The sequence below is a fragment of the Drosophila innubila genome (genome assembly GCF_004354385.1).
Source record: "Drosophila innubila isolate TH190305 chromosome 3R unlocalized genomic scaffold, UK_Dinn_1.0 2_E_3R, whole genome shotgun sequence".
Classification (NCBI taxonomy): Eukaryota; Metazoa; Arthropoda; class Insecta; order Diptera; family Drosophilidae; genus Drosophila; species Drosophila innubila.
The window spans coordinates 321389-341760 of NW_022995380.1; the positions used below are offsets into that span (position 1 = coordinate 321389).

Below are 20372 nucleotides of genomic sequence, written 5' to 3' on the forward strand. Positions count from 1 at the left end.
CAGAATGCAGTAGTGTACTCAGTCCTAACGAATTCTACTTTGTAACGTACAGTTTGGCCCTTTGGAGCACATTAAGTATATATAGTTGGCTGCATCAGTTTTTTTCACAAAATTTTGGTAACTCAATTTCGTAATATACGGTTAATTTAAAGATGTTTTCACCGAAAAAAGCAAAGTTCTAAAATCAATTCCTAGTCCCCGCATTTTGATTTGATAAATTTTGAGGTTTTAGTCCTTCCATGCACGAAATTATGTTTTAAGGACAATCGGTTCTTTGATTCAATGAAATTTTCAAAGTTCGTCGCCTACCAAGAGTTTTGATACCATTCTTGTCATTCCATTCCATTCTTGTTCGGTTCGATGAACCGATGAAGGCGATGATATACCGATTGATTGAATCGATTTAAATGAAAACATCGACAACTCACTTGAGCTCATCTTATTTCATTTGCAGAACTAAATGGTCTTTAATCGAAACTTTTCTTGGAATTTAGTGCTTATAAAATAAAATAATAGGTAATCTTAAAATTAATAATAGTTTTATTATATTTTTTTTTTATGTACTTCAATATGAAAATCAACAAAAATTATATTAAAAAAAATATTTTTTTTTTTTTGCACATAATTGAACCAAGGTTCGAACCGAAACCATGGGCTTAGGAGGTATATAAACCGGCTTGCGAACCAAACCTAACCCTAGGGCTCGAACCATCGAACCGAACCTTTACTAAAACTTTTGTGGTTTGCAGATTTGGTTAAGATATCTCAAAAAAGCAAAAAACTTTTCATCTAAAACTTGATTTTCGACTGAGCGTCTCTATGGTAGCTATATGATATAGTAGGCCGATTTGAACCAAATTTGGTCAGGATACCATTCCAGATGTATGCTGTGTCAGATTGGTCGAGATATCTGAAAAATCGAAGAAGTTTTTCGTACTAAAACTTCATTTTCGATGTAACGTTCCTATGGCAGCTATATGATATAGAGGTCCGATCCAAAAAAAAAAAACAAACTTAATCTGCGTACGGTATCCAGGAGCCTACTTACCAAGCTTGAAGTCTCTAGCTCTTATGGTCTCTGAGATCGACGCGTTCAAACACACGGACAGACAGACGGACAGACGGACGGACAGACGGACGGACAGACGGACATGGCTCAATCGACTAGGCTGTTGATCCTGATCAAGAATATATGTACTTTGGGGGTCTGCCACGCTCCCTGTTACATATATTCTGCCAAACACATTATACCCGTTTTTGCCCATTTTAAATGGGCTCAGGATATAATCAAAAAAAAAATACATTTTTTTTCATTGAAATTTGTGGTTAAATTAAATTTTATTTAAATAAATGTACATTCGATTGTTGGGTTTACATGTTAGTTATTTAATAAAAAAAAATATATACAAAAATAAAGTGAAAGACATTGAAGCATTTACTATATATAGAACTCTGCTTGTTAAGAAAACTTATATGGAATGACAAACAAACGTTTTTGGCCAAATGTCAGTCACGCACCGTCTGTCAGTTACCACAAATCAATCAGTCGATGTCAGTTAAATATTTTGACTATGCGATGTTAAACAAATGTGAAAACGCACCGGAACAGAAACCCTTAGTGGTTGGCAACTTTGTTGGGTTGCCGAACTGTCGAATTGTCGAACTGTCGAGCCGTCAAGTTGCCCTAGAATCGGGAGCGACGCGTCTCGTTGTTGTCTTTTCTTGACGCCGACAAACGGCAATGTTTAAAGCCGAAATCACACTTAACGCCTGATTTGCATTTGCTTGCGAGCCAACAAACATGTGAGACATTGCATTGACCCGACCATGAGAGCTGTGATTTATGGCTATGCCATGTCGATCCCACAACCCTAGAGGAGGCACCTCAACGTACTCATAAATAGTGCTCAGTTGCCAAAACAACAGCACCAAAAACGGATGGCATCGAGAGCAGATCGAGCTACTGTTTTTGCCAAGTGAATCCAAGATTTTCACGAGTTTCCGGGCTGAGTCGTAGGGCAGATCCAAAATGGCATTCAAAATGGCCGCGACAAGCACTCGACCATCGCGAAATGGCTAATGCTTCACTGTGCCACAACGGGGGTGGTTGCAATGGTTGGGGGATTTTAGTGGCACCGGCCGTCTTGATACTTATGCCAAGAAAATGGAAAATTCGATGTCGCCATAAACATTTATTGCTACTTTGGAAAAACTCGATTACAACCGCCTCAGCAAAACTCAGACCCCAGTGCCAAATGCGCAGCCGCCATTTTACGAGCCGCGCCTGGGCACTTATGGCATCATAACGGGACTTGGCCAGCCGCCACATGGCAGAGTCCTTGCCTGAGTCCAGATCCCGTTGAGCGTTGAGCAGGAAACGGATTTTTGCGCTTAGTCAGGATGCGATGCGTGAGGTGGTGAGGAGTTGAGGGTGAGAGGGTGAGGATTGCTGACGGCTGATGATACCCAACCGAGTAGTCGTATTGGCAGCCGTTTTATTGTTGCCTGGCACTCGGGAAAATGTATACAATTTCCATTTTTATAACCTTTGCGCTCCAGTGCGCTCCGAGCGTCTGCAGCCTCCGCTGGCGGCAATAAAATGTGCAAATGTTCGCGCAATCATAAAACTTTACGAGCCCAAGCACCCCAAAATTGGGTTTTGCTCCTAGCAAAGTTTTGGCATCAGAATGAAACATTTGATTCGGTTTTCCTTAGAATACTGAGAATAGAATTTGAAGCTAGAGAAAGTTGTCAAACTTGAACCGACTTCATACACAATTCATTAACTCAAAAAAGAAATGAACAAGGATATAGTTTTTATAGTCCTCACCTCGTTCTGGTTCCTGTTCGGCTTAATCGGCTGCCTGGCGGCAAAGCACTTCAAGGAGCGAGGAGTCATCAGGTGTTGCATCATCCTCTCGGCTGTCTGCTGCTGGCTGCTCTGGGTAGTCACGTTTCTGATGCAGCTCAACCCGCTGATTGGGCCAAGGGTTAATCAAAGAGTTATCTACGGAATGATGTCCTACTGGAAGAACTCCTACATGCAAGATGAATAGAATAAATAGTCGTCACATCTCCTCTATGGCCAGGCTAGAATCAATATGTATAAACGGATTACAATGATGATTTACTGTGCCATTTACCTTGATTAATTATTTTTTTAAATCTCTAGTAAATTGTTAAATATTTGTACTAATTCTCTGGCAATTGTCTAAAGTTAATTTAATATTCCATACACAACACAAACGTAGTAAAAATGAAAGGGACATCATATTACACATCAAAAAAGTGTCCCATTTTCTATCCTCCTGTCTCCCTACCAAGGCTGCATACCACCAATACCCACTGAACCCAAGGTTTGAGTTCGAAATTTTGTTTAATTAAATACATAAAAATGGTTTATCATTTAAATTCTTTCTCATCATTTCAATTTGTTATTAAAAACAAAAAAGTTTTTCATACAAAGACTTCATTTTCGCCCGATCGGTCCTATGACAGCTGTATCATATAGGGGTCCAATTTAAACCAACTTTGGTAAGGATGTATAAGACTTACTTATATGCATATTCCATTAGATTGGTTATGATATCTCATAACAAAAAAAGTTTTTTATACTAAGACTTGATTTTCGCCCGATCGGATGAAAGCTATATCATATAGGGGTCCCATTTGAACCAACTTTGGTAAGGATATATAAAACCAAGTAAATGCATATTGTATCAATTTGGTTGAGATTTCTCATAAAACAAAAAAGTTTTTCACCGTAAAACTTGATTATCGATTGGTCTTAAGACAGCTATATGATATACTGGTCCGATTTAAACCAACTCGGTCAGGATGTATAAAAATTACTTAAATGCATATTGTATCAGTTTGGTTACGATATCTCATAAAACTAAATAGTTTTTATACTAAGGCTTGATTTTCACTCGATCGGTCCTATGACAGCTATATGATATAGTGGTCCGATTTGAACCAACTTTGGACAGGATATATAAAACCAAGTCATATGCTTATTGTATCAGTTTGCTTTAGATATCTCATAAAACAAAAAAGTTTTTCATACTAAAAATTGATTTTTGACCGATTGTTCCTATGGGCGCTATATCGTCCGATTCAAAAAAGAAAGAAGATAGAGGAATCTACAAACCAAATTTGGTGTCACTAGCTTTTAAATTGTTCTTATAATTTGGATATGAATTTTTTTTTTCGATTTGTGGGCGATAAAGGGGGCGTGGCCGAATTTTGAAACAAACTTGATCTGCTTGCAATATAGAGGAACCTACATTCCAAGTTTGGTGTCTCTAGCTCTTATAGTCTCTGAGATCTAGGTGTTCATACAGACGGACGGACAGACAGACAGACAGACGGACAGACGGCCATTGCTATATCGACTCGGCTGTTGATGCTGATCAAGAATAAATATACTTTATAGGGTCTGCCACGCCTCCCTCTGCCTGTTACGCACATATTCATTAAAACAAACCCAATAGACCCCTGTACTTTTTTTAAGTACGGGGTCTAAAAATCTTATGCATTAAAGTTAACTAAATATTTTTTATTTTTTTTTATTATTATTTTTTTTAGCACCGGCCCACTAGTTTTTAATTATAAAAGAAATTGAACAAATAAATTTATAAATTTTACTATCTGCCTGCATAAATAATAAAGTTACAATTTCAAAAGCAAAAGCAATTGCAAAAGTGTCTGATATCCCACAATAAAACCTCCACACGAGGTAAAAGTCTAGTGACGAAAGCGATTTCTAGCCCAACAAATTTGTGATATCCAATTTTGTTACGAACATAATTAAGTTTAATATAAAAAATATTAAATAAATATATAAATTAATAAAAAAAAAACAAGACACGAAAATGGCAATCGGCACAGTGCAGTTATTTCGGGAATTTAATACTCCGCTCTGCAAGGGCATCAAATCTTCGACGTGCCGACTACCTTACCGTGAGCAAAGAGAGCAGGTGTCGGAGCCCTCATGCTTTTGGATTGTGGGTGATTTGTAATAATATAATAATTATTCTTTAAAATGGACTTAATTTACTTAACTTACGAGATTTAGTCATTGTAGTTATTTTCTCATGAGCCTTTTTTAAAGTGTGATAAAGAACAGTGGGAGACAAGCTTGGTCAATCCAGCTGTCAGCAAAAAAAAATCAATTGCGTCATCTACTCAATGAGTCCCCATAATTAAACTAATTTATAAATTTAACTTTGTAATAATTATAAAATCTTATTTCATATATTAATAAATTAATAATTGTTAAAATTGTATTAATTTTGACTGTAGAAAAGCGCCACCTGTGGGTCATTCTGCATACGGATATGTTCATACACAGTCTAGACACAAACCTTGTTGGCAATCGCAGTCTTTCAGTAGCTCATTGGCACGAAATCTGTAAACGCCGCGCAATTTAATTTTTTTTAGTTTTATAGCAATAATATAACATAAAATTAAAATGAATGAAAATTTTTAATTTAAATTTAAATAAAATAAATGTGAGTTGGAAAAGTGGGAGAAGTTATATAATTTAATTGAATTTTAACCAGTCTAAAAATTTGACAAAATTGTTTTACAACTTTTGCAAAAATACAAAAAATTATTGCTTCAGAATTAAGAAAATTTCTGCACAGTCAAAATTGTTAAAAAAAAAAAAAAAATAGCTTGGAATGTAAAATTTTAGATTGATAGAATAGTCAGCATAATGTCCCGACCTCGATGCGATTGAAAATCTTTTGTTAAATGTTGAACATCGACTTGGTCAGTATGATTAAGCCCCATCCGCCAAGGACGATCTTTAGAGCCGTGTACAAATAGAGTGGAATCAAATTCCAAAACAGATATTTGAGAATATGGTAGAGAATGTACTAAACTTTATAAATTAAACTTTATTCAATGACGAAATAATTCAAATTATTTAATATCTTTAGTTTCCAAGAAAAGTGCAAATGTGAGTAAATGCAATTTGTTTTGCTTTCTTATATTTATCACCAAATTATTTTTTAGCCGTTGCTTTCATTATTTTGTTATTGTGGATGCCAAAAGACAAAGATTGTGAACTTGTACTCACTTTAGCTCCAAACTGTATGTATATGCATGTGTAAATCAATAAATTTAATTCCTAGCCATGAAATATAAAATTAACATGGCATAAATAAAAATTTTTTTATCATTCTATCACTAATATGATAACAACAATATTAAAACCATTTAAATATTTGTTTTTATTTGATTTTGTTTGAGTAAAAAACAAATTCTGTTCTCGGACAGCACACGCATTCATTCCATTCATTAGAAGACACAGCCGAATTCATTCAATTCAGTTGGGCATGAATGTCTCATACGCCGTTTTGAATGCAGCCATGCAGACTTGTAATACATGCATACTCAAACACAGGTTTGTTTAGAATCTAAACTTTAGATACACATACCAGTTTAGATACCCAAGTACACACACGATTGTATACCCATAACCACAATATCGACCCGAATTCGAGATCCAAATCAAAACGTGAATTCGGGTATTGTCACCATGGAGACTCAAACTCGATCGTAAGGAGAGAGGCTCGAAACTCGATCTGAGTTGGTTTGATTGCATATTTGCACTGGTGATCGATCATACTCGAGCATACCCGATTCTGGTCTATGATGTACAATGTACATCTACAATTAAATTATTACCGTTATTTTGCGTTTAAATGATGTGGGGTCTATATGAGTATTATTGTATTTTTTATTGGCACTTTAGTCTGGATATCAATAATAGTTGATAAGAGTTGACTGTGTTTTTTCAAGGAAACACGAATCAATGATCGAGGCTTAGGATCCTAAGGTGTATTTTTAATTAGCATTGAAAAAAGTAGTGCTAGCAAAAATAACATTTCTCTAAAATTGATATATAGAAGTGATTCTGCTATGTCATTTCAGTAGCACTGAAAAGTGAAAGTTATTCAAACTTTTGCTTCGGCAATAAAAATTTGCAATTAAATCTCATTATAATTAGCATTATAATTGAATTCCTACATATGGGCGTCAATTCGCTTAAAATGTATACAGAGTCTATATTAAAACTCAGTAAATATAAATTAACCACATATATTTATTAAAATCAAATCTATTTTAAGTAAAATTAAAACTACATAAATAAGTAAATCGATTATTCGGCAAAACAAATTGAGGTTGAATGTATAAATATTTTTATTTGCATTTCATATCAGATTGATAATAACAATTGATCAGCTCCTCTATGCTCTTTAATATCTAGAAAGAGATCAAATATTTAAAAATTAGATTAAGGTAAAGAACTAAAATGTTGTAGTATTAAGTAGCTTATTAAGGTGCTTTTAAATATTAATTCAGAGCAAGTTACATCGAATATTATAATTATTTGAAATTATTTGAAAATAATAATGTAATATAAAAACACTTGAGTGCTTTAGCTTACCTGTAATAGTTTGCTTTAAAAGGCCCAGCCTTGCTTAAGCCCAGAAATTTTGACTGGGCATCTGTTAGTTCGGTAAGATGGGCATCAAACGTTGCCAAATGAAGACTGGCTACATATTCATCTGCATACAATATAGGTTAAAACGAGAACAAATACATTAGTTAAGTGTAGTTAACTTACCCATCTTCTTTGGCAACAAATAGACGTCGGACTTGTAGCGTCCCGGCGCAGAGAAAAGCTCTATGAGGGCCAGTGCCTGGGTGGATGATGCCACTGAGACAACAAAGGATGAGATGGTGGAGCAGGAGAGATTCACTAAGCGTCCCTCGGCAAGGAGAATGATCATCCTGCCATCAGGCCAAATGATATGATCAACCTGCGAACGCACTCTCTGCCAAGTCAGCTCCGGTGTGTGCAAACTGCTCACATCAATCTCCGAGCAGGAATGCCCCATGTTGCAAACGATGCAGCCATTCTTCATGCGGTTCATGTGATCACGTGTGACGACATTCTTATTGCCAGTGGCTGTAACCACCACATCTACTTGTCGCACTACCTCTGGCAATCGCACCACCCGATATCCATCCATGGCCGCTTGAAGTGCACAGATTGGATCAATCTCAGTTATGTACACAATGCATCCCTGTCCACGCAGAGCTTGGGCACAGCCCTTGCCAACGTCGCCGTAGCCACAGACGACGACCTGCTTGCCTCCAAACATGATGTCTGTTGTACGCTTTAGACTGTTAAGATTGGATTGAGAAAGGCAGTTAGTTAGAGTATTATAATTTTCAATAGAACAGATACCCTCAAATTCCGAATTTTTTTGTAAGAATAACAAAAACAAAGACTATAAAACTAATAATATATTTTAAGAAAACCAAAGAATGAATAAAATAATTAAACAAAAACTAGGAAATTGAAATCAGAGTACAAAAATTAAGAAGAAATAAGAAAAATATAAGATATAATATAAGGATCATATCTTTTGTTAAGAAATTGCAGATATATTATGATAAAATGTATCTTATACGCTCTAGTCTTTGTCTTGCTGAGTTTTTTTTAGAGCATTTTTAAGGTATTTATAAAAAAATTGATTGCTTTGAATTTTTGCCATTCAAATTTTTACTTTTATCAATTTTCCCACAATTCCCATATTGTAATTTGGGTTTCCTATTTTTAGTTTTCTCACTTGAAGCTTAGTTTTGTGTTCCTAATTTTGTTCTTAACTTCTTACGACCATTTTCTTCTTTATTCAGCTAAATTTTAACTTAAAATTATTTTTGAATTTGGAAATAATTTCTGTGCATATATATCTATCAGTTAGTTAACTAAAACTTTAACTAGACATTGAAATTACGGGCCTTGGTATTATTTGTCAAAATTCTTAAAAGGCACCCAGCTACCCATGTACCTGTCCAATATGGAGTCGCGACATGTGTAGTAAGTGTCAAACTTGTTCTTCGTCACTGAATCATTAACATTCATAGCAGGTACTGTGAGCTTGCCCGCCTTGGACATCTGGAAATAAATCAGACCCATGGATTAGTTATGATCGATTTTTGTTGTATGGTCGCAACACACCTGATATAGTCTGTGAACACCAGTCAAGCTCTCCTCGACAATACCCTTGATTGACTTGAAGTATTCCGGATACTTTTTAAGTATCAGATGCGTGGCATCTCCGCCATCGTCCAGTATCATATTCGGCTGCCAGCCCTCCGAGTGTATGCACTTGTCCAAGCACCACCAGAAATCCTCTTCCGTCTCGCCGCGCCAGCCAAAGATCGGTACTCCAGCCTCAGCCAGTGCCGCCGCCACCGCATTCTGCGTCGAGTAGATGTTGCATGCTGCCCAGCGGATAGATGCTCCCAGTTTAACCAGGGTTTCAATGAGCACCGCCGTCTGGGCATTGACGTGGGTGCAACCCACAATGTTGGCATTCTTGAGCGGCTTATCCTCGGAAGCACGCTTTCGCAGTGCCATAATTCCCGGCATCTCCTGCTCAGCGATTTCGATTTCTCGGCGTCCGAAGGCGGCTTTGCCGATATTCTTGACGCAGAAGTCAGAACTGCCTTTGGAGTTTCGCTGCACTACATCCTTTGGAGAAGCCTCATCCTCATCGGAAGTTTCTGTGAAACATGCTGCAATTAAAGAGATTATTTTAGATTTTAGACTCATTACATTTAATTTAAACAATTTTTACCCGAGCTAAAGGAACAGGTGGAAACGTCGGAGAATCGGCGAGCTTCGATGTTGGATTTCTTCACGGATGTCTATAAAAAAGAAAGACGAAGAACACATATTAATCTATTTTGAATCTATATTGATATTTATGATTTCAATTATTCATAGATTTAACCAGTTTCAGGGATGATAATTGGCATCGTTTACAGAACCGGCGATAATTCGCCAAACCAATTAACACAAGCCATAGGCAAAAACCAGATCGAACAATCGCGATCTGATAGAATCACATGCTCATATTCGTACCTAAGTGAACGGACAAATTAATGAGTTCCACAAATGTGTATTTTATCCATTTGAATCGCATTGGCACATCTGCTAACTATTGTGTACATTTAAATAAACATTTATATACACATGTTTATATGGAATATATTTACATATACCTACATACAGATATAGTATAGTCGGTCATATGTAAATTGACAGAGCCGCTGCTGCTACTGCTTTAAATCGACTCTCAGGTTGCTTTGTTGTGTTTTGTTTTTTTTTTATGAAAGTCAAGACGTCACGTGCTGAATATTTTTATTGACAAGACGCTAAGACGAATTTTGTTTACACTCTGCTTATGTTTGTTATAGGCAGAAAAACATCTTTTATGATTTTGTTCTTTTTGTTCAAAAACAAACGGGGAAATATTTTAACATAACAATTTTTGTTTAATTATTATTTTAAATATATTCATATTTAAAAAATTATATACTATTCATAAAAAACTTAAACTTAAACTTAATTTTGTCTGTCTGTCTATAAAAAGTATAGAAAATATAATGATTTCAAGAAAATAGAAATAATGTTAGCTTAAAATCATGATCCATTTTAATGGTAAGCCTGAAACTTAAGTTTTGAAAGTAACAATTTCATGACGACCTGATAATATAAACAAAGGTTCAGAAAAATTTAAACTAGTGCCTTGTTCACGCTCTTAAAATTAAATTGATTCAATAACAACTTTATGAAAATTCATCTGCATGAGTCCAAATACCTGTTAGGGTAACTCAGAGTTGAGTACAGGGTATATATAGTCGACCAAACAATTTTGCAAATATATGACACGGAGTAAAATATTTATAGTTATAGTCATGCTTTATAAAAACAGTACGACTTTTGTTTGAATAATATACATATATAGTAAATGTTAGTATAATAAAATTTATTAACTTATGGCCGCTTTTTTACTAAATAAAAATTATGATTGAGTTATTCATGATTTAACCACTGATCCCTTAAATAGAGTAGTTTGTTACCTTATCGGCCAAGCTCAGGTCGGCAAACGTTGTCTCTGGCATTTTAGTCATGATGCAGGCACTTCTAATAAAGATAAATGTCGATAAGATTTCGTATTACGTATTTACATCGTTGCATAGAACGACCTTCTGGGTACGGGGACTCACATTTAGACGAAATCAAAACTGGTTCTATGCTCAATATGTTTCAAGTATGTCAACAATCGCCTTTGTTGTGTTTCTTATATTATTATTATTTTTATTTTGTTTTGTGTTTGTTTTTGCGCTTTTTTAATTTTGTTTTATTCTATGCACCAATGAGACCGGCTCAACGGATCGGAGACTGATCGTATCGCGTCAGTTTCAGCGGAGATCAGATTGTTGACTAGATCTGGCTTTGGGAAACCAAGACTAAATATTCAATTGAGATCGCGACTCATTCGCACTCAATGCACTTCACTCCGTCTCTCTCTGCGTCTCCGACTGCGTCACCTTTTATTCTTTTCTTGTTCTGCTTTTGGATCGAGTGTGGAATGTGGAATGTAAAATGTGGAGTGGAGGCGATGCTTTCGTGCGCTCTCGGCTGGCGCAAGCAACAAACTGATTCACATCAACTTGTACTGGTTATGTTTATGGGGAGCACAGCGATCGTATAGACATAAATAAAGAAGCAAGTGTGACATTGACTTGACTGCTCGACTGGGAGATTCCCTGGACACTGAGGTAACTTAACCTTTGCCCTTTCCCCTGTCATTTATTTCTTAAACAATGTTCTAATATGGAGTACAAATGCTACGGCTGTAATTTTCTTTTTGTAATCTTCGAATAATTTAGATTTCTGTATACTCTATTCCCCATAGCTACGGGGTATCAAAATACTGCACATACTCGTACGAGTTGTATAAAAGCAAAGCAACAAACGGCATCTTATCTCACTTCGAGCTCTTATCGCTCTCATACGTTGTTCACATAATTCTTCTCTCAGATTTTGCAGAGAACAGAGATCGCTTCGCCCGCGTTACCAACTCGTCAAATTGTTAGGAGCCGAGTGCTTATCAAAGCTCTCTTTGATTGTGTAGCGACATTTCCGATTATCAAAATCAATTGGGGGTTTGACGTAAACTCAAATCAAGATAAACTGATGGTACTACCTATAAATACAATAAAACAATCGCCAAATATACCCGTAGAATGGCACAAGCCTGTTAGTCATGTTATTATTGTTTTATTGCATTGTAAATATAGTTTAATTTATTAACGCATTCCTATAAATATCCTTTTTCTAGTGTTATCAAGTAAGAACGCTCTAATCGAAGCGGCGCAAATGCGAAGAGTGAATACCCTTAAGGAATATAGATCTCATTAAGATTGTAAGATCTTGATCAATAACGATCTTCTTTCTGTCTATGTTATCCGTCTGACTTAGATCAACCCAATTCAAGTTTTCTTTAAGTTTACTTAAAAGTTTCCCTGTTTATGTTTTAGCTTCCATCACTGTATCCGTTACTTACAAAAATAAGTTGAAGATATTTTGTATTCGTTCAAATGTATTTAAAAGGCGAAGGAGGCATCTTCGACCCTATAATGTATATACGAGTATATTCCTGATCAGCATCAACAGCCGAGTCAATATAGTCATGTCCATCAAAACAAGCTCCTAAAAGTATGTATCGGATATTCCTATAATCCTGACTAGTGCTTAAATAGCTCCGTTGCCTAAGCTCGTAAGGTGATTGCGTAACTTAATCCTGGGGATGTATATGTAGTGCCTTCGTCAGACCGGGGATATTGCAGGGTTGGATGCTAACATCATTAACTACGTGCCGTTCCGCCATTTTAGCCGACAATGTCCAATGAATTTACTGCACAAAAATTTAATTAGATGCCCATGTACCTTTTAGCATGTCCATAAAATGGAGGGAATTTAATAAAGAGCCCGAAATGAATCATCCACCAACAAGCAAAGTCAGGGATGCTGTGCTCTAAATAAGAGATTTCCACTGGCACTGCGGGGGTTGAGGGCGTAGCAAAATGCCGGTGTGCCCAAAAGGGATGAGTATTATTCTGAGGGTGAGTATTGGTATTGCTGAGATGACTTGGTTTGGAGTCTCTAATCATTTAATAACATTGCATTGTGTAGTTCCAAGTAGTAATCCAAACTCTTCCTTTGTAGTTCTCATAAATATTTATTATACCGACTTCTGTTTGGATTCATGTGTTACTTTTCATATATATGTATATATCCTAAAACGTTCACATATTTGGCTTGCCAAATCTTTCAGATCAATGCTAAGAAATCTTCGGAAGACACTGTATCGGCATATTTATATCTACTATTAATCAACCCTAATGAAAAAAAAAATATATATATTTATATATATCGGGTCTTCCATGCGCTATAGAATTAAATATATTGTTTTTAAAATAAGTCAATTTCAAGAGCAAAAGAAAGTAAATAAATACGTAATCTAACTATTAAAACTTTTCTTTTTTATTTTAGGTTGATAGCCCAAATTTTTTATCAGTGTATTCCCTTATCGAATTTCTTTTTATGTTATTAATAGTTATGTGACGATAAGCTTTGATTCTATTTATAGTATGTATGTCTTACATATATTTTTATTATGTACATTTAATTAAAACGATTGGTTACATTATCTTAATTTATTTTTCCCATAAAGCGATACCTCGCTATCTGGAGCATAGTTTACGAATTATTCTCAAATTCCTTCCAGGAATCGACCACCTTTGCGTTTATTGAAAATAGGAGCATAAATGTTGTTAATGCAAAAATTACTTTTATTTAAAAAATCGAATAAAATGGGCAAGATGTCTGTTTATTCATTTAAATATCTTAGTGATCATCGTTTAAATCATTTGCTTGCAAACAGTCTGGGATCATCTGAATTTAAAAGCCTTAGACTTAAATAGGTCTATCACAAAATATATGTACTACATGTATTACTCATATTTACATTAAGATTTACACATTGTATCAGTTCTTAAATCTATCGCATGTCTGTTTATATACATAACCCTACTTAATACCTTCAAGTGATACACTAATCGCAGTCTACAGGGCTTTTACAGCGAGCCGGCCTTTTCCATTAGGTACCAGGGCAGGAATACGGATGCCGCAACTACGGCAACACATGTGGCACAGAGGGCTATTGTTGTTGACAGATTTGTGATCGAGAAATGATCATCCGTATGATCCAGCTCTTCGTTCGGATGTTTTTCAAACTCCAAAACTTCAACGTCAAATCGAAATCGCACCTTCGAAGATGGCGACTCTTTCCGCCATACCAAATGGCCTGATGATTCTCGTCGCTCCAAGCTCCATTTTGGATCGTGTACTGCAAGTAATAAACAAGTTACATTGTAATTCAATCAATTCATCGTTAATATGGCTTGTAAAGTATAAAAACAATAACAAGTAATAGCTGTAAAAAGCGAATCTGACTCATGCAAATTTATGTTGCATACTTTTGGGCTGTTGCAAAAAATAGATTACAACTTAGTTCAAATTAGCTTAACAAGTCATATGCAAATTGCCAGGAATATTAATCTATTATATGATAAAAGAAGATCAATTCGATTTCAAACTTAATAAATTTATATATTTATATTTTAAGTATAGAAAAGTACTATATATATTAACCTGATCCCGTCATTGCGCTACTGTTGAGTTGAAAACAATCTGAAATGAAAACAAAGGCAATCTATGAAATAATCAGTTGGCATGTAAACAAACAACATGTAATTGTAATTCAATGAGTGTTCGGTGCGTTGACCTTCAATGCATTCTGTCCATGGAAATTTAAGCTGGCACCTCAACATCTCACACATTCTATATGAAGTACGACTATCTAATTAACATTCTCGTCTCACACAGAATTTAATTAAAAGCAAAAAAAAACAAAACACGATGAACGTGTCGCCGACAAATGTCGAAATCAAGTTTGAATTGAATTGAATTCAAAGGCAATAACTTGTCCCATTTTGCAAGATGCGTTATTGTAATATATTAATTAATTTTTTATATACAAGGAAAGTATGTATATACACGTATGTAACCTGACAATGGGGCCAGACCATGCCAATAGCTTTCAATTAAATGTCGACAATGACAGCACTACCTGACTCTTTGTTTAACCTATCAATCGTCGTCGTCGGTCGTCTTTCCACTGCAACCGCAATGAATTTGAATTCACGTGACCAAACAACCCATTCCTAGCCCCATATTTCAGCATTGATTTTTGGTTGAACGTGAGAGCTGGATGGTTCTGTCAATGTCTAAGCACCCGTGGAATATCGACAGGTGCACTAGCATACTAAAAATGTGTAACGAATTGCTTTACAATGTACAGTAAAGCCTCTCTAAAACACTGCCTTACAGTAGGGATGTTTTCAGTGAAAAGTCGTACGCGCATTTATGTAAATCACTAGAAGTTATATTTAAGTGTAAGCTTTGATTCTAATCAGTAGGTGTTTAATGAACCCAAAATGAACTATTTGTGTTTATTAAAGCCTATATATAGAACTTTTAAATTGTATGAAACGTAATACGGAATAACTCTTAATAGTATATTCGAGTGTGACCCACATGTCAGTATTGATAACTCCATTTTTATAAATTTCTGTACTCTAATGGTGCTCTGATTTTGAGCAGGAGTAAGTATGTACATAAGTAATAGGTATGCATATAAATAATAATGAAGAAAATTTTTCTTTTTGACCTTCACTGTTATACAATGTGTACGTATATATGTAGAGAAAGAATTTATATATTATGCGCTATGATTGATTGATTTACTCAAGTTTCTAGTGAATTTTATCAACTTGGTCAATTCTATCGTAAGCCTGCAAAAATGTGTTGACTTGATAATCAGCACAGCCTACTTTTCGAAAATTGACGCCGTGTCAACTTGTGCAAATCGAGCTTTAGTTTCTGCTCAATGACAACAAGGTTGAGTAAATATTTCACTGAAATCTTTTCAACGAATATTATCAAAGGAGCTCATCATCTTTTTGCGTACACAAGAAATATACTACAAAGGGTAATAAATAATTACAGAAATTGATTTTTGACTTTTGATTTAAATTTCTTTTATACAGTTTTGATATATTTCTTTCATTAGCAAGTCGCTTCAACTGCAGATGTTTCCACATTTATGTATAGAATATAAAATTGGTTAATGGTTATCTAGTATCTATACATATGTTTAATTTTATACTATACAGTAATTCAGAGTGGATATCATTGAAACAGATGCGGATGCTGCATTAGCCAAAATCTCAATGATGTGAATGACGTAAGACAAGAACAATTGTGGAAGCGAAACCTCTCTTTGCATATTTCACTGTATACTTTAGTGTGTACACACACACACACACACACACAACCAAACACTGCCGGATCACAGTGTCACAGAATATATTTGCATAGGGTATACCCAATTATAATACACATTCATAAGATTATGAGTGTTTGTATGTTTGTGTGTAGATAAACAAAAAGTTGCTTTAATTCGGGCTAATAAGGTTGCAAAGATATTTAAACGTTTGTCAAAAATGTTATTGTTTATTTTCGTTTGGTTGATAGTAGGCAGTGTACTTAAGTATGTAAATTCATTAAACAAGTGAACAAACTGTTTGTCAAGAAGGCTTAAAGCTAAGGAATTTTATTATCTTAGCCATTAAATGTGATTATATTTTAGCCAATGGTGAAATTGAGATAATATACATATGACTAGTTTATGCCTTCATCAGACATACAGTCACTCGCAAAAGTAACTTGCTACTTTATTGCCAATTTAGTCACAGATACAGTCAATACCTAATAAAGTTAACACTCTTTATCTCGCTTATGAAATTATTTCGGTATTGAAATGCTGTATTATTGCCTTACATTTTTGTTACCAATTTCAAGCCATTTAAAATAAATATGTATGTATATATACATATTCAGATTAATGTACGTGGGTTTTTTTAAAAGCTGTATATTGCAATTTTTACCTGTTTCCAAACACTTTGACAATGAACTGGCTTTCAGCTTTGGTTTTTTGTGTGTTTTGGCGTTGTTAGCACTGCGCAGTGCCGGTATTTTCTAGTGTTGCTATTATTGTTGCTTGGAACACAACCCGAGAACTTTGGCCGATGAGTAGCAAACACTCGTGCGATATGAGTGAGTGTCTCACTTAACAAATTGTCCACGAGCCCAATAAAATGCCTCTGAACTTTGAGCCAACAGTCGTTCTCTTTTAACAATTGCATTTAAAATTACATACATAAAATGTATACAAATAAATACATATGGACAAGCGAGTAAATCAATCAGATCATAACTAAACTGAGCTATCGCTGCTATTGTTTCTGTTTATTCCATTTCAATTATAATATACACGAATACTAATACGCAAATATATTTATGCGTATATATGTCATATTTTAAATTGGTTCTTCCTATTGTTGTTGCCACTGTCGCTGCCGTTTTCCTGATAAGATTCACAAAGAAAGAAACGACAACGTCAGCTGGACTTTTATTTTAATCAATGAACTCGCTCATTCCACCCTCCATTTGCTTTTATCAGCTGATTTCGCGTCATTCGCAAAGTTCCCACAACAAGACGTACAGTGGAGCCACTACACTGTACTAACTACAGTGAAGACTTTTAACTAGAAAACATAATTTAAACCTTAATTGGACGCTCGGAAATCTATTATTACTTAAACGATTGAAACTCCAACATGTGAACCATTACGCATAAAATGGTTTTTTTTTCATCTTTAATTAAAATATACATAACATAATTGTTGCATAAACTAAAATATATATAATTTTTGTATTTTTTAATCAGGGATTACAACCTTAATCAAAACTGTACTAACCGATTTAATGAGGTAGCCGTTACTGCAACCCTAACGGAAAAAACTTTATTTATACACCACAACTGAAAAGCCGAATTATTTAAGTCAAATAGTAACCGAGTCATACAGTTATATATTTACCTTAATTTTACTTTACTTTAATTCATTTCAATTATGTTGTTAAAGTGTAATCATCGTCTTTCAAACATATTTTAATTGACTAATTTCTTATTGATCTTTATTTAAATCTAAGAATTATTGTTTAATAAACCTAATTCAAGACAATATAGTTTCGTTTTGACATCCAGCTTTTAACATATTAAAGGATTCTATAAATAGAGTGAACAATTTGGAATAACGCATATACTACACCTACACCTCCGTACTACAAGTAAATATGTAGTTTTTGTATCCATTATAGCCCTGCTTTACTGTAGTTGAAATGCCAAGGTGGAATAGTTTCAAAAAGCGCAAAAACAAAAAGTTAACAAATCAGCAATAAAACTCACTGTAGCTAAACACGCGCGAACCCCAGCAAATGATAAGCGTGTAAATCACTCTTAAAGCTAATTGATGTACATATGTATGTACATACATACATATGTACATACATACATATGTATGTTAGAATATATGTACAGTGTACCCACATACGTGGCTGTTAATTCATAGAACTGATACATGTCCACAGATACATACAGTATGTAAAGTAAATGTTTTGACTAAGAAAAATATTCAAATATTTATTTTTCAATTTTAAAAAAAATATTATTTAAGCTCGATAGATTTCTTTGTTTGTGTTTTAACTTTAACTTTAAGAAGCAAATCAACTACAATAAAAAAAGATAAATATTATATATATATGAATTATGCTTTTGAAATTTGCATTTTGTCGAAACATTTTCTTGAGTAACTGTAAGTATGTGAAAAAGTGGCGCGACCATCAAATTATGTTAATCACTGTCCACTCACAGTTTTTGTTGCTGCTGTTTTTTGTTATTGTTACAATTGCATATTTCTAATTATCTACATACATTTATACATGTACGTTATACATACATACAAATGGGTGTATATTTGTGTGACGTGAGGTGTTTTGGTTGTTATTACCGTTTTGATTTGCAAAGACCCGTAAAACGACGAAGGCCAAGCAGAGCTCATTAATTTGTCAACAGCTGATGTGCACGCATACACTCTCGAACAGCCACACACAATGAAATAGTGCAACGGTTTGGTGGGGTTATTAAAGAGGGGGTTATTCCACAGCCAGCTGTCGTTAAAGTCGATCTTGGAGTTTGTATGTGTGTGCGTGAGCACGTTAGCGTTTACTCAAACTACCCGACGCGCCCAACTATCGAGGTCTAAGCATAGACGCAGACTGGCGCTGCCTCGCTCAATAGTATCTGTAGGAACCCGGGGCTAGAGCAACCGTAACCGTCGCAGTCGCAGTCGCAGCTGTAGCCGCTGCCCCAACGTAAACCGTTTGCGAGCGAGCGAGCGAGCGAAATGAGCGAGAGACCCAAACTGGCTGATTGGAGGCTCGGCTCCACAGCAGTAGCAGAGTAGTATTTTTTACGATATCTATGCATGAGTGCGTGTTTGTATGTATTCATACACATACTTATGATTGTTTGTAAATATAAGAACAGTGTTTGCCTTAGCAGCGTCGTCAATGGCAACAGAAGTTTTGAATACAAGAAGATTTCGTTGCTCTTGCAGTATAAACACATTCTTTGCCCATGTTTTCTGCTACATAAAAAGAAAGATGATCTTCAAAAAGCAAAGAAAACATACTTGGTATTCTTTTCGTAAAACAAACTCATAGTGATTCATATTTTAGCTACTGAAATTCGTTTAGATTTTTATTTAAAGGACATCAAATAGCAAAAGCAAATTTCGATGGTGTGAGTACTAAAATTATCGAAATTTATGCCTTTTATTTTAAGGAAGCTATTGCGAATAGTTAATTCTAAAACGGATGAAAACATTAACTAAAATGTTACATACTTTTAGGCGCTTTAGTTGCTTAAAATCTTAAAACAGCTCTAATACTAATTTATTTAACAATCTGGATGCGATTAAGTAAAATAACAGATCATTTTATTAAAACCACCAAAAGCGAGGCAAACATTTTAAATAAACTTTATCTGCTTTAGTCTCTTAAAAGTCTTCTTGCCAGATTTGGTTACTCTAGCTCTAGATCTAGGTGTACTAACTGACAGATATACACTCGGCTGCTGATGCCTCCATCTCTATGTTACATAAATTTCAACGAATCCGATATGTACGCAAAAAGTTATCACTGCGGACGGCAGTTCGCGTTAGTGACGAAAGCAGCACGAAGGGTGCGAAAGCCGGCTAACAATATATACAGCTAAGTTGGAAAATTTGCTACGACTGTCCGATCAGATCGAGTTATATACCGATCGAAAGGTTTAGTCCTGACTTACAAAACGGCATACTTTTTCTAACTCACATGTGTCATAAGATACAGTGGTGTAAGTGAAAAGGAAAAAATTTATATGATCGCAGCTTATGGAGCCGTTGGGGCTTTTTGGTAAAATTTTTTA

The 20372-nt window shown here is 35.1% G+C and overlaps 3 protein-coding genes across 7 annotated transcripts; 1 reads left to right on the forward strand and 2 right to left on the reverse strand.

Moving 5' to 3' along the window:
- The first annotated feature begins 2791 nt into the window (after positions 1-2791).
- Positions 2792-3193, forward strand: LOC117791249 (V-type proton ATPase subunit e). Its single transcript, XM_034630952.1, has one exon. The coding sequence runs from the start codon at positions 2799-2801 to the stop codon at positions 3054-3056; it is 258 nt and encodes an 85-aa protein (XP_034486843.1). The 5' UTR covers positions 2792-2798; the 3' UTR covers positions 3057-3193.
- Positions 3194-7188: 3995 nt separating this feature from the next.
- Positions 7189-11538, reverse strand: LOC117791221 (adenosylhomocysteinase-like 2). 3 transcript variants are annotated; one of them, XM_034630915.1, is made up of 8 exons: positions 11101-11538; positions 10954-11014; positions 9666-9735; positions 9044-9603; positions 8874-8980; positions 7640-8202; positions 7460-7580; positions 7189-7275 (listed from the first exon to the last, which is right to left on the reverse strand). In XM_034630915.1, the coding sequence occupies exons 2-8, from the start codon at positions 11002-11004 to the stop codon at positions 7269-7271; spliced, it is 1479 nt and encodes a 492-aa protein (XP_034486806.1). In that variant the 5' UTR covers positions 11005-11014; positions 11101-11538; the 3' UTR covers positions 7189-7268. The 3 variants fall into 3 exon arrangements, with proteins under 3 accessions (XP_034486806.1, XP_034486805.1, XP_034486807.1); XM_034630914.1 differs by having other exon boundaries at positions 10954-11017; XM_034630916.1 differs by lacking the exon at positions 7189-7275 and having other exon boundaries at positions 7456-7580; positions 10954-11017.
- A 2210-nt stretch (positions 11539-13748) lies between these two features.
- On the reverse strand, positions 13749-19192 carry LOC117791225. Of its 3 annotated transcripts, none has more exons than XM_034630919.1 (3): positions 18913-19192; positions 14594-14632; positions 13749-14288 (listed from the first exon to the last, which is right to left on the reverse strand). In XM_034630919.1, exons 2-3 carry the CDS (start codon positions 14604-14606, stop codon positions 14017-14019), a joined length of 285 nt encoding a protein of 94 aa, XP_034486810.1. In that variant the 5' UTR covers positions 14607-14632; positions 18913-19192; the 3' UTR covers positions 13749-14016. The 3 variants fall into 3 exon arrangements, with proteins under 3 accessions (XP_034486810.1, XP_034486812.1, XP_034486811.1); XM_034630921.1 differs by lacking the exon at positions 18913-19192 and adding an exon at positions 18775-18789; XM_034630920.1 differs by lacking the exon at positions 18913-19192 and adding an exon at positions 16951-16966.
- Between the last annotated feature and the right edge of the window lie 1180 nt (positions 19193-20372).

What these genes read in the sequence shown, in the direction of transcription:
- LOC117791249 (XM_034630952.1), top strand. Translation starts at nt 2,799, where the DNA reads ATGAACAAGGATATAGTTTTTATAGTCCTCACCTCGTTCTGGTTCCTG.
- LOC117791221 (XM_034630915.1), bottom strand. Translation starts at nt 11,004, where the DNA reads ATGACTAAAATGCCAGAGACAACGTTTGCCGACCTGAGCTTGGCCGAT. An exon ending in GTGTTCACAGACTATATCAG is followed by an intron (nt 8,981 to 9,043) that starts GTGTGTTGCGAC and finishes ATTTATTTCCAG; the next exon opens with ATGTCCAAGGCGGGCAAGCT. An exon ending in CGCGACTCCATATTGGACAG is followed by an intron (nt 8,203 to 8,873) that starts GTACATGGGTAG and finishes CAATCTTAACAG; the next exon opens with TCTAAAGCGTACAACAGACA.